The sequence below is a fragment of the Arachis duranensis genome, chromosome 4 (assembly GCF_000817695.3).
Source record: "Arachis duranensis cultivar V14167 chromosome 4, aradu.V14167.gnm2.J7QH, whole genome shotgun sequence".
In the NCBI taxonomy this organism is placed as follows: domain Eukaryota; kingdom Viridiplantae; phylum Streptophyta; class Magnoliopsida; order Fabales; family Fabaceae; genus Arachis; species Arachis duranensis.
The window spans coordinates 120,234,211-120,248,381 of record NC_029775.3 but is presented as its reverse complement, the minus strand read 5'-3'; the positions used below and the strand labels follow the sequence as shown (position 1 = coordinate 120,248,381).

At 34.4% G+C, this 14,171-nt stretch overlaps 2 protein-coding genes across 2 annotated transcripts; both read left to right on the top strand.

Moving 5' to 3' along the window:
* The first annotated feature begins 6,269 nt into the window (after positions 1 to 6,269).
* On the top strand, positions 6,270 to 8,798 carry LOC127746729 (disease resistance protein RPP13-like). Its single transcript, XM_052260756.1, has one exon. It carries the CDS (start codon positions 6,270 to 6,272, stop codon positions 8,796 to 8,798), a length of 2,529 nt encoding a protein of 842 aa, XP_052116716.1.
* A 1,886-nt stretch (positions 8,799 to 10,684) lies between these two features.
* Positions 10,685 to 12,361, top strand: LOC107486169 (probable disease resistance RPP8-like protein 2). The gene is made up of 3 exons (XM_021141748.2): positions 10,685 to 10,850; positions 11,068 to 11,533; positions 11,653 to 12,361. The coding sequence occupies exons 1-3, from the start codon at positions 10,685 to 10,687 to the stop codon at positions 12,359 to 12,361; spliced, it is 1,341 nt and encodes a 446-aa protein (XP_020997407.2).
* Positions 12,362 to 14,171: the final 1,810 nt, after the last annotated feature.

The following is a 14,171-nucleotide window of genomic DNA, read 5'->3' as shown; positions in this document are numbered from 1 at the left end:
CCATCATCAACCTAGCCTTTTTCTTCTTCATAACTTCACTGTATCTGTACTTCTCTTCTGATAACTTGTTCACTCTTCTTTCCTAAGTGAAGTGGCTGAAAGCAATGGAGGGAGAAGAGAGAATGTAATGTCCCAAGCTTCTTTTTCTATTATTACTATCCTACCCTATAATTTTATCAATATTCCTGCCTTATTCCTCCTATCCAACCCTAACCCTAAATTACTAAACAACTTCCACTCTTCCTCATCAACCACAGCCCCTCCCCCCTTCTTTTCAAAACTCACACCATACACAAATACACCCACGCAAGTTGCCATTGACGTCAACTCGAGAGAAAGAGGGAGTCTACGAGTTGAAGGAAGCTGGAGGAGTGTCATTGCTGTTAGCGTTTCGCCGTGCCGCCATCATGGTCACCGAGAAGGAGGAGGACCCACGAGGAAGAGAGGGATGCGGTCAGTCTCATCATCGTCAGATCCGTCACTGCCTTACTTTTCCCACCGTCGATCTGTCTTTGCCGATGGAAACCCCGTCGCTGATCTGCTGCGCCGCCGCTGCCACTGTTGGGTTTTTGGGGAGAGGAGCTCGAACGGGAGAGGGAGAGAAAAAGAGAGAGAGAAAGAGAGAGAGTTCGCATAAAGAGAAACATGACCATACATAAATAGAGGGGGAGGAGGAACTCGCCAGAGGAGAGGGAGACTCGTCGCCGCACCTCTAGTCGCCAGGAACGGTGCTACCATCGCCGGAAAACACGCCAAAGCTTCCAAACTCACCGGCAACACTACCTTGCCACTGTTCTGGTCCAGCTTCTTCCCTTAGTCTATTCTATTTTCACCTTATCTCTGCCATCATTTCATTTTTCTACCTTGTTCTTGTTTTGATTTATTTTTTTCTATGTTCTGTTTTGGATTTTCCAGAATTTTATCTGCCTTTATCTCTGTATTCGATTTGAAATTACTGCATTTGCCTGGTGTTGTGGTCATTGTCGCTGTTGTGAGAATTGAAGTTGTTGTCATTGCCATGGTCAAAATTCTGTGCTCTTCTGTTCCATTCTACTTCAAATCTCCTCGCCTTTTAATTTCGCACTCCAGGTTCGGCCTCTTCGGTCCCTTAGGACCATATTGTGAGTAGGCTTTACATTTATAATTGGTTGGCTTTGTATCTATAATTATTTTGATATACATTGCTTTGAACTTATAATTATGCTTACAAATATTATTACCAAAGGATTTTAAATTATATTGAATAATTGATTTATTAGAACTAAATATTTATTTTTGTTAAGTTCATTTTAATATGCACATGAGACTATATGTATGTTTGAAGAAGTTTTATATTATTTTAAAACATTTAATTTTACTCGAATATGTATTTTTGAAACATTAGAGTATTTGTTAGTACTCACTTATTTTGAAATTGTGAAATATATTTGAAATACCTTAAGATTGAGAAAATACGACTGAATATGATTTGGATTGATACCTGATGTTTGAAAGACCGAAGAATTTGTTATATTCGAAATTATATGTTTGAATTGGTTTGGGAGGCTCGTATTAGAAAATCGTAGTTAACGGCGGTTATGACGTTAACCTAGATGCATCTGACTCAGACCTCAGTTAGCAGGGGCATTGTTAGCCTAACGTGTAGGCCACATATTGGATCTGTTATTCAGTTAGCAGGTGCTGTAATTCTAAAGTTCTTTTCGATTCTTTTATTTTATTTTATTTTATTTATTTTGAACCATAAGAGTTCAACACATTGAAGTGGAGCAAATAGAAAGAAAGAACATATAAACACGAGACACTAGACACAATAAAAGGTATACTACATTATCATCTTCGACATTACTATCAACAACCAAACGGATCAACACCGCCCCAAACTCTGTAGCTCAAAAACGATCTAGTCTTGATCTCTTCAACACCTGTCTCAGTATTATGAAAAACTCTACTGTTCCGTTCCAACCAGATATTCCAAACAACTGCAAAGAAGCCTATCAGCCACTTCTTTTGCTAAGACTTACAACCTGGTACTTCAATCCAGCTCTCAAAAAACTCTTTAATAGTTTTCGGTATAGTCCAGTCTCTACCAACACATGTTAGCCAAGCGCACCACACCTGCTATGTAAACTCACAGCCAAAAAATAAATGATGCACAAATTCTATATCCTTTTTACACAACACACAAATATTATCATTATGATTAATAATCCCGAATCTACTCAGTCTCTCCTTCGTGTTGACTCTGCCAACTAAAACGAACCATACAAATAGTTCAACTCTTGGAGGAACCAGGCCTCTCCAAATGGTACTAGTGAAACTGTAACTTGTGATGTCCTTTGAGAGAGTTTCTTTCTGCAATACCTGCACAAATGAGTTAGTGGAAAAAATACCTTTTTTGTCAAATTTCTATATGACAGAATCCTCTCTATCAACTGATAATTTCACAACTCGTAAACGGTCATGAAGTTGGTTGAGCAACTCTAACTCCTATTAGACCAGTTCTCTCCTCCATTCGAAGTTCCAAACCCACTCTAACCCATCCCAGAATCCACAATCCCCTATTACAGATCCTTGTTGGTTTGAAACAGAGAAGAATATTGGAAAAATATTTTTCAAAAGGCCACTTTGTAGCCAACTGTTCTCCCAAAAACGAATATGTCTGCCATTTTTCACCTCCATAGACAAACCACTAATCATCATATCTCTCACTGTTGTTCCTTCATATTAAGCTGGCAAATATCTTTCCATGGTCCCCCTCTAGATGGTAAAGATTGTTGTGACAGCATTAAAGATGGGTTCAATTGATTACAAGAACAAACAACCTTCTTCCACAATGGGCAGTCCTCCTTAAAGAAGCGCCAGCACCACTTGAAGAGAAGCGACGTGTTCCTGAGTAATGCATCCCCGATCCCCAACCCACCTAACTTCTTAGAAGCTTGAACCACCTCCCATTTCACAAGCGGTATACCATTATTTCCATCTTCTTTACTCCACAGAAACCTTTTTTGTAGTCTAATTATCTTTTCTGCAATCGCTTTTGGCATCTTATACAAGTTTAAGTAGTAAATCGGAAGGCTATTTAGAACAAATTTGATGAGAACTAACTTATCAGTCTTGTTAAAAGATTTAGCTTTCTTTAGGCTCAACTTATCTTTCACCTTGTCTATGATCGATTTTCATGTCTTCAACAACTAAGGATTTACGCCTAAGAAAATTTTTAAGTACCTGACCAGTAACGCAACTTCGGTACATTTCAACAAACTACACATATTAATCACCCATACCTTCTCACAGTTGACTGAAATCAAGCTTGATTTGTCGTAATTAATACTCATGCCAGACATTAACTCAAAATAACGTAAGAGTCTTATAATTCAAAAGGAAAATTTGGAGAAACTAAAACTAAATTAAAAAAGAAACTAATGATCCTAAACGGTTAGAGAGAGGAGAGTGTCAGCTAGTGTAATATGTGTGTTATTCACGCTCTTATCAAAATACTATGACTTATTACTGATTAATGAATGTTTGACTTTTTTTTTTCTGACATTATCGTATTTTTTTTATTATAAATATCTTTTTGATTTCTTAACATAACTGAAAACTAAATATAAAAACTCAAATCACTAAGACATATAAACTTAAAATAGTTTAGTTAACATGTATTTTTTGGATATATAATAAAATTATTAATTAAATTTTTTTATACAAACGATATAAAATTTAAATTTTTAATATATTTATTGTATATTTATTAAATAAAATTATTTAAAATTTTCTATTACCGACAATTTTAACTTCCGCATTAAGAAACCAGGTTAGTTAAACCCTAATTTAAATGATGACACAAAAAAAATTGACTTTATTTTTAAATCAATAATGCTAGAGAATCAAGATGGTTCCAGCTAAAAATTAGCCAATTACTTTTCAGTGTGTATCCAAAACTTTTATGTAAATAGTGTTTATATTAGGCATTAGGATGTTTTTTTTTCTTTGTAAATTGGATGATTCTGAATCTGTTTTTTGATTTATCATGTTTTAAGCATTTAAAGAGAGAAGAAGGGTGAAGAGACAGAAATTAATTAAATCAATTTTTGTGATTCACGTTATAATGATACTAAATATATCTCCTCCTAATTCAAATATGATAAAATATTTAATAACTAATATTTTAAATTATAAATAAATAAAACTAATTACTACATTTATAATTAACTAAGTTATTCCAGATTTAGAATTTGGTTCATATACTTTTCCTTTTTAAATTAGTCAACATACTCATTTTCCCTACTTAGTTTTTGTACCAAAATTGTTTTCTAAGAGAATACTTTTGACGGTAATATCAAAGAAAGTTTCTCCTTGCAACGTTGCAACCTTTGATGATAAAAATGACAACCAACTGCTTTATATGTTTTCGCCATTGTGATTTCAATTCATCCACTTGATTTGTGAAATCAACAAACTTTATCAGTAACTTGAAGAATCAATGTGCATGCCAATAAGTACTCATCTTCATAGCTAACAATCCATTATAAATTAATAAGGTTTAATTATTCGGTTAATTTTTATAATTTTATCTAAAATTTAATTAAATTTTTATATTTTTTAATTAAATTTTTATATTATTTTTAATTTTATAATAAAATCTGATAATGGGTAGGATAGGGTAGCAGGGTTTGGACTCTACCCTAACTCTACCCTAACCCTACCCGCGGGTTGAAAATTTTATTAAAACTCTATCCTATTTTATTCGTGGGTTGAAAATCTCTCAACCCTAATTCTATCTGCACCCTAAAGTTTGAAACCCTACCCTACCCTACTCGTAGAAATATCAATTTTTTTAAAAGTAAATATAAAATTCAATCATTTCAAATTTTATATATATTAATAACATAAAAAATAAAAAACTAACATTCTAAATTACTAAATTAATTAACTAGTTTAGTAGTTATTCATTTATTATAAGTCATTATATAAAGGAAGTTATGGGTTCAACTCTTACTTCTTTCACTATATACCTAATTTTTATAAAATATGTGTTATATATGAGATGCGTATTTCTATTATAATACCACAATTACCTTTAATTTCTTTTATACCAATGAATTTTTTAAACGACTTGACAATACTTTTTTGAAATCGTCTTATATATCTTACCCTCTCTATTCATACTGTGTCTTGCTCTTCTTCCACAGCTTTTATATGTAATGTAAGTATGTAACACAATCACTACTACTTTACTTGTTATGTGGTTAATTATATGTGTGCCTTCTCTCTTAATTACTGGTACGTTCTGATAATTTATTTTCTCTCATATATATTTGATTGATTTGATTCACTTTATATTTTCTTTCTTTATTGTTTTAGGGAAATTGGAAATATATTCCATTTGAATAATAAGGATAAAGATTTTCAAGATTTTTCACTTATTGGTGAATCATACATAGTTTGGTGAGTATTTGGATATGTATTAATAACTATGCTACTACTTGATTTTTTCTTTTCTGGTAGATTTTTTTCTAAAACAAGGATGTGTTTGGTGGTTACTTTATCTAACAAATAATTAATAAAATTTGACAAAAAAAAATTGTATTTTAAACAAGCAAAGAACAAGATTTAAGTAGTTAGCATATGGCTACTCAATAAGGGTTAAACAAATCCACTATTTGACACGAAGAATCAAGATAACTGAAGTAACTCAATCATTTATTCAAATTTATCATTTATTTTTATTTCTTTTTATATTTTCTTTTAAGAGGAAGAGATTTTTTAAAGAAAAATGAAGCCCAACAAATAGCTATTCAAAATGTTTATGAAGCTTACTGCATAGATTAAAGAAGAAGAACCATTGCTATATTATATTATTTCTGTAAAAGTAATATTAACATCATAAACTTACTCATATATAGAAGATTTGAAATAATTGATAAAGAGAAATAGCGAAGAGTGTGAGGGAGAGATATAGCAACAGAACAAGGAAAATAAGAACAAGCAAGTTTTTTAAGAAATTGCTCCTAGTTATAACTGCAGTTAGTATCGATATCTACTTATTTATTTTTCTTCGTTCATTTTTCTAATTTTATTTCTAGTAGTAGACTGAATTACCATGAGTTATGTAGATGTGAATAAGATGTTTAACTTGTTTCTTAAAAAAAAAGGATTGTTTTCAAATTCTTTTAATTTGATATAATATGGTATAAATTTCACTTGCTTTCTTGCTTAACGTGCATGCACTTAAGAATATCCCTTTAGTTTCTTTATAGGATCGGAAAATGGTGGACAGTGTGGTTACTTTTGCTCTGGAGAACTTGTCACGACTGCTTGTTAGTGAAGTGACATTGCTTGCGAGCGTGGAGGATCAAATCAAGTCCCTACGTGATGAATTGAGTTTCATGGACATTTTCATTAAGAGTTCTAAGGGAAAGCGTGAGGATCCTTTGGTGAGAGAAGTGGTGAACCAAATCATAGATGTGGCATACCAAGCTGAAGATGTAGTAGACACCTATGTCGTTAATGTCAACAAGCAAAGAAGCAGAAACATGTTTGGAAAGTGCTTCTATAGCAAACACCATGTGATGATGCTCCATGAGGTGAATGATCAGATTAACACCATCAAGAAAAGGATCAATGAGATCTATCAAAACAAGTCCAAATATGACATCCAACAAGGTGATTTTGAAAGTACTATTGAAAACAAAGAATTTGCAAAAGATTCTTCGTTGCTTGCAAGAAGGAGGGATGTAGAAGAAGATGAGGTAGTGGGCTTGGTACATGACTCTGATGAGGTGATTAGCCGCCTTGATGAAAGAGTAGATTCGAGTCGTAGAGTTGTTTGCATAATCGGCATGGGTGGATTGGGAAAGACCACTCTTGCTAGAAAGATCTACAACAGCAACAAGGTTAAGTGCATGTTTCCGTGTCGTGTGTGGGGTTTTGTGTCCAACTATTATAGAGCTCAAGAATTATTAATGAGCCTTTTGAAACTTTTGGGGTTATCCGCAGAGGAGTGTAAAGATTTAAGTGATCAAGAAAAAATGAAAGAAAAGGTCAAAGAATGTATGAGTGGAAAGAAATATCTGGTAGTCCTAGACGATATCTGGAAAACTCAAGTGTGGGACGAATTGCAAAAAGCCTTTCCTGATGACAACAATGGTAGTAGAATATTGATAACCACACGTGTGGAAGATATTTCTCATTATACAAGAGCATCCTTCACCTACAGACTTCCATTTCTTGAAGAAAGTCAAAGTTGGGAACTGTTCTGTAACAAGGTGTTTTGCAAAGAAAAATGTCCTCATGAACTTGAATCTTTTGGCATGGAAATGACTAAAGCCTGTAAAGGTTTGCCACTTGCTATTGTTGTGTTAGCAGGTATGGTTGCAAAAAAAGAGAAGTCACAAAGAGAATGGCATAAAATTAAGGATCATGTTTCTTGGTATCTTGCTCAGGAGGACTATAGAATTGTGACCGATATTCTGAAGCTTAGCTATGATGACCTTCCTCAAATATTAAAGCCATGCTTTCTTTATTTGGGGGTATATCCCGAAGATTATGAAATTTCTGTGCGAATATTGTGCCGACTGTGGATAGCTGAAGGGTTCATTCAGGCAAAAGAAGTTGGAACATCATATTCACCAGAAGCAGAAGATATTGCTGACATGTATTTAGATAGACTGGTAGAACGGAGCTTGGTGCAAGTAGCAAGCAGGAGGAGTGATGGGGGTGTGAAGACATGTAGAGTCCATGATCTTCTCCGCGACCTCTGCATTTTAGAGAGCAGAGAAAATAAGTTTATGGAAGTATGCACAGAATTGGATATTAATAAGCACAATTCCCGTAGGGTCTCTCTCCAGTACAGAGGAAAATTCTGGCCAATCAAAGATAACCAATCACATGCACATGCACGCTCTCTACTCCGTTTTGGTGAAAGGGCTTATTGGAATGACAAATCACAAGGGTGGAAGCGGATAAGGAATAGTTTCAAGCTGGCTCGTGTATTGGACATGAATGACGTGTTGCTATATTTATCACCAAGTAGTGAATTGAAGACCCTGATCCATCTCAGGTACTTGAAAATGACAATACGTGATTCAGAAATTATGAATAATACTTTAGATTTTATATGCAACTTTTGGAATCTAGAAACGTTGCATTTAATGTTTGAAGAGTATTGTTCTATTACTCTACCTAGCAAAATATGGAAGCTCAAGTCACTCAGGCATATTCATTTAAAGTATTACGTAAAAAAATGGACTTGGGGAGCATCAATGTCGAAAATGAAAATTGGAGAAGCGAAGGTGGAGAACCTCCAAACTTTAGGTGACATCTCTCTTGATGTACGAACAACAAGCTTCTTAAATAAGGGCATGTTTCCCAACTTGACAAAACTAACTTTATGTAGAATGGAGGGACGACAAGAAGAAGAAGAAGAGTTACTAGGGAAGGTTCTACAATGTCTAAACAAACTCCGTACCCTAAAGCTAATTGGCATATCAGAGATTCTATTAGATCCAAATGTGTTTCCTTCAAGTCTTACCAAGATTACCATAAAACATTTTTCTAAACTGGATCCAAGAATCATCAAGACTCTAGGGCAGCTTCCGTACCTGCAAATCTTGAAACTTTGTGAGGGAAAGATACATGGCTATGTTAATTGCGAAGCTGGAGACTTCCTGAAGCTTCAAGTGCTACATGTGACTGACGTTTCAATGGTCGACGCTGACAGCTGGAAAATAGAGGAAGGAACAATGCCTCACATTCGCCATCGCCTGATTCGCATTATCCCTGATGAGACATGCTAAGTCATGACCAAGAGTCCAAGAGTGAGGTTATATTCATCATCAACAGCCATGCAAATCAAGCAAGCCACCTCAATAAGTTTAATTTTTCTGTGACTTTCTTCCTTAATAATTCTCATTTAGCTATTAAACTTTTGTCCATATAGAAGAGGCTCGTTTGTTGTTGAGATCTAAATGCATTTCGTACTGAACTTCAAGATCATTTGGCAAACTCTTGAACACATCATCATCATCATCATCATCATCATCATCATCATCATCATCATCAAATTAAAAATTGTTCTGTTTCACGGAATCTGTTGTTTTCAGGGAGGCTTAAAGGAACACTATGTATTGTTATGAAAATTACAAGCTCAAATTTTAAGAATTTTAACTCTCCTTGTGTTGAGTTTGGAAAAACTTTAACTATGATAATCAAATATTATTAAAATATTAATTAAAAATTATTAAATTAATATTTACTTTCAATTGTTTATTTGATGGATCTGGTTTAGTGTGTAGGAAATAAAAATTATTGTTCTCATGACCCATTTTAAATTAAGTCCACTTTGATCATATTTAACCATCAAACAAAACTTGCATTATAACAATATAGTTTTAAATCAAGTGACTCAACATATTGGGGCAAGAAACATTTGCACAGCCCAAGACAATACCACCTTTGGTCCAACAAAATTATGGGTCTGAATTAGAAGAAAGAAGGAATTGGAGCATGCACTCTTCGATTACCTACTCCATTTAATTAATGAAATTTAAATTTTATTTCAATTGATTACTTTTTTTAGTAACCTAAACTTATAATAATTTAATGTGATTTAATTTTGCATTGAAAGTTTTGTTTCTTTTTTCTTGTCTCTCTTCTATGCTATTCGATCACTTCAATCAGAAGAAGAAAATAGAACCAAGTTATCAAAGAAAAATTACAGTAAAGCTATGAAAGAAGAAAATGCTAGGATGAAAAAAGCCTATAAAAAAGGAAGATCTGAAGCAAGGCACTACAAGATTGTTGCTATTGAAGACAAGATTTGAAGAAAAGTTTTAAGATTTTCCACACCAAAAAAAGAAATGATCCGATATTGAAGACAAGATTTGAAAAAAAGTTTTAAAATTTTCCACACCAAAAAAAGAAATGATCCGTCTCTATCAGAGAGAAAAATTTCAGTTGCAAAAGTTCACTTCCATTTTTGTTCATGAAGATAACTACTAGAGCTACGAATAGAAAGAAGTAAAAATGGAAAAGAAGAAGCTTTCAAGAATCAGAGATTCATCAAGGATCAAAGTTCTTTCTTGGAGCCAAAGTCAAGATCAAGGGCCTAGAGTGAAAGAATTTGATGAGAATGGTTAAGAGAGATACATGCATGTTGGTTATGTTTCGGTTTTCCTCTCTCTTCTCTCTATCTGAACCGAAGCTGTTTTTAGTTGAAGAAGAAGTAATTTGATTGAACCGGTTTCAACCTTGGAAGCTTCCCCTTCTATAAGAAGGAAGAACGGCCAAGGGTTGAGATCAAGGAGAGAAAGTGTGAGTTCTCATAGCTATCCGAACTTCCTGAGTTCTCCTCCTTCAATGAGTTTCATTTAGTTTCTTTTTCTTAGTATTGTCTGTCTGAGTCTCATGGTGAAAAAGACAAATATGGTGAGATTTGTAAGAAAAGGCCAGTGAGAGAAAAAAGACATTGATCAATATTAGAGAAAAAGTCATAGATATCTCAGAGTTTCTTTGTACATCTTATTGTTGTGTTGCATAATCTTGTGGGGATTCCCTTGCAAGTTGGGTTAGCACTTTGCGATTGAAAGCTAGTTTTGATTGAATATATTTGAATGATTTGATTCACTTTATATTTGATTAATGTTAATTCTCTCATATATTTGATTGATTTGGAAGCAAAGAAATGGCTAGTGCCTGTAAAGGTTTGCCACTTGCCATTGTTGTGTTAGCAGGTATGGTTGCCAAAAAAGAGAGGTCACCAAGAGAATGGCATAAAATCAAGAATCATGTTTCTCGGTATCTTGCTCAAGAGGATGAATATCGAATTGATATTCTGAAGCTTAGCTATTGTTAGAGAATTATTAGCATCAATTTAGACCAATTAGTATCGTCTATATTTATATAGTATATCTATATAGACAATACTAATTGGTCTAAATTGATTCTAATGATTTTCTAACAACTATGATGACCTTCCTCAAACAGTAAAGCCATGCTTTCTTTATTTGGGAGTGTAATCTGAAGATTATGAAATCCATGTGAGAACATTGTGTCAACTGTGGATAGCTGAAGGGTTCATTCAGAAAAAAGAAGTTGGAGCATCGAATTCACCAGAAGTAGAAGATATTGCCGACATGTATTTAGATAAGCTGGTGGAACGGAGTTTGGTGCAAGTTGCAAGTAGGAGAACTGATGGGGGTGTGAAGACATGTAGAGTCCATGATCTTCTCCGAGACCTCTGCATTTCAGAGAGCAGAGAAAATAAGTTTATGGAAGTGTGTACGACATTAGATGCTAACAAGTGTAATCCCCGTAGGATGTCTCTCCAGTATAGAAGAAAACTGAGGCTAACCAAAGATAACCAATCATCTGCACGCTCTCTACTTCTGTTTGGGGAAAGCACTATCTGGTGGAATAAATCAGAAGGGTGGAAACAGATAGAGAATGGTTTCAAGTTGGCTCGTGTATTGCATATGAACCTAGTGGAGCTACATTCACAACCTAGTGGATTGAAGTCATTGATCCATCTAAGGTATTTGAAACTGATACTAGGTTCTCTAAGAATTGCAAGTGATGTTTTAACTTGTATATGCAACCTTTGGAATCTAGAAATGTTGCATCTAGAGTTTCATCGTGACTCTGATCATTTAGCTCTACCAAGCAAAATATGGAAGCTGGAGTCATTGAGGCGTATTTATTTTCGCAACTGTATGCAAAGTGGGATTGTACTGGAGTATCAATGTCGAGTGTAGAAAATGGGGAAACAAGTATGGAGAATCTCCAGACTCTGGGTTTCATTCATCTTGATTCACAACTAGCAAGTGTCCTTAACAAGGGCATGTTTCCCAACTTGACAAAACTAAGTTTATGGCAACATCTAAATAAGTCAGATGATGAAATATTAGAGAAGATTTTGCAGTGCCTAAACAAACTCCGCACGCTAAAGGTACATAACATCAGTAGGCTTCCATTAGATCCGAATGTGTATCCCAGGAGTCTCTCCAAGATTACCATAAGACGGCACTGCGAAATGGACTCAAGATTGATCAAGACTCTGGGACAGCTTGTCAACCTGCAAATCTTGAATCTAGAGTTAGCAAGCATGCATTACAATGTTAATTGCGCAGCTGGGGACTTCCAACAGCTTCAAGTGCTACGTGTGAAACTGTACAAGAGGCTCCCTGGCAGGTGGAAAATAGAAGGAGGAGGAATGCCACATATTCCATATTGCGACCCTGAAAACCTGCTCAACCGTGATCAAGACGGAAGTTATATTCATCATCTAGAGTCATTAATTTTTCTATGCTCCTGTTTGTTTCCAGATTATAGTTCATTATTTTTCATTACTAATAGTGTGTGACTTTCCTGGTTTTCAATTCCCATAATAGTTCTCTTTCTTGTTTAAAAGTGGAGTGAAATGAATTGTATATTATTCAATTCACCGGTGTTGATTGTTTGGATTCAGATGCATTTCATACTGAATTTGAAGATCTTTTTTCCAAGGAATGAAATCCAATAGTTGCAAAGACAACAATATCCTTAGTAAAATGAAATTGAAGCTTTATAAGGTGTTTGAATGGAAGGAAAGAAAGATTGCTATGTTGATAAAGAGCATCCACATTCACAAAGTAAAGGGTTTCCTTGTTAATCTCTAATAATCTGACATTTTAGAACAGAGAGACCGGATTAGCAAATTAAAGCGATTTAATTCACAATGATGAACTAATGCTATTGGTTGCATTTAACAATTAAACTTATGTCCGTAAAGAAGGCTCTATAAACATGATCCAATAATAACTCACAAACACATCCTTCATCTTCAAGTCTCCAAATATATATATGAGCAAACTAATAAAGATGGTTAATCAATTTTTGAGAATTAAATATGTGATTTAGATTAGATAATTCCTTTCTTATGACATAATAAAAGATAATGCTATGTGATGCTCTGATTCTGAAGTTCTGGAGATTCTTTTCTCTGATTTTTTCGGTTCTTCTTTTTTGTAGGTTTATGATTAGATAGGGTTGGAAGAATTTAAGATTTTTTTTAGATTTAATAATGTTCTGAAGTTTTTTGGATGCTATTTACTTATTTAGCTTGTTTGAAGAGAATTTGTATGTTTACAGAAATATTTGGTAACTAAAGAAAATTAGTAAAAAATAGTCCTAACTTATCTTATTTAATATTTATTAATTATTACAATAATTAATGAATGATAAATAAGATAAGTTTTGGTTGCCTTTTTTTTTGTCTCTCTAGTATTACCGACATGTTTAATGAGTAAAATTGTGATTGAAGAATTTTTTGGATGTGATTTGGAAGAACTGAAACTAAAATTGGAAGGAAATTAATGATCCCAAATGGTTAGAGAGAGGAGTGTAAACTGTGTAATATAGGGCTGGCAATGAGTAGGGTAGAGAGTAGGGTTTGTACCCTATTCTAACCCTACTTGCGGGTTGAAAATTTTATTAAAACTCTATCATATTTTATCTGTGGGTTGAGAACCCTACCCGTACTCTAAAATTCTAAACCCTATCCTATCTTATCTACAGAAATATCAATTTTTTTTAAAAATAAATATAAAATTCAATCATTTCGAATTTCATACATATTAATAAAATAAAAAATAAAAAACTAATGCTCTAAATTATTAAATTAACTAATTAGTTTAGTGGTTGTTTCATTTATTATAAGTCATTATACGAAGAAAATTATGAGTTTAACTCTCATCTCCTTCACTATATATCTAAATTTTATGAAACTGGTTTAGCTAATATATATTTTTAGGACACATGATAAATGTAATAACCAGAAAAAAAAAAGAAGATAAGACGTGGGACCCACTCCTAAGTATATTTCTTCCTTCTCTAACCCTAGCCCTGCACTCACTCACCTCTCACCGCCGCACACACCCTCACTCACCTCATACCCTCTTTCTTACAACACACACACCCAGATTCAACAGAGAGAGGGCCACGCCTCGTCACCGCTGGCCTGGAGCTCGCCATTCGTGTCCTGTCGCGTCGCTGCCAGCCGCATCCAGCTCGCTGCCATCGCGTTGTCATCAGAGGCCAGAACCGAGAGATGCGTCCGAGAGAGGGGACAAGCGCGAGAGAGGAGACGAGGAATGACAGCCGCCGCGCCTTGTCTACGTTGCCGCTGAGCTTCA

Coding starts and splice junctions, on each gene's coding strand:
- LOC107486169 (XM_021141748.2), top strand. CDS start 10,685: ATGGCTAGTGCCTGTAAAGGTTTGCCACTTGCCATTGTTGTGTTAGCA. Junction 10,851..11,067: donor TATTCTGAAGCTTAGCTATT/GTTAGAGAATTA, acceptor AACTGTGGATAG/CTGAAGGGTTCATTCAGAAA. Junction 11,534..11,652: donor AAGTCATTGATCCATCTAAG/GTATTTGAAACT, acceptor CTGATCATTTAG/CTCTACCAAGCAAAATATGG.
- LOC127746729 (XM_052260756.1), top strand. CDS start 6,270: ATGGTGGACAGTGTGGTTACTTTTGCTCTGGAGAACTTGTCACGACTG.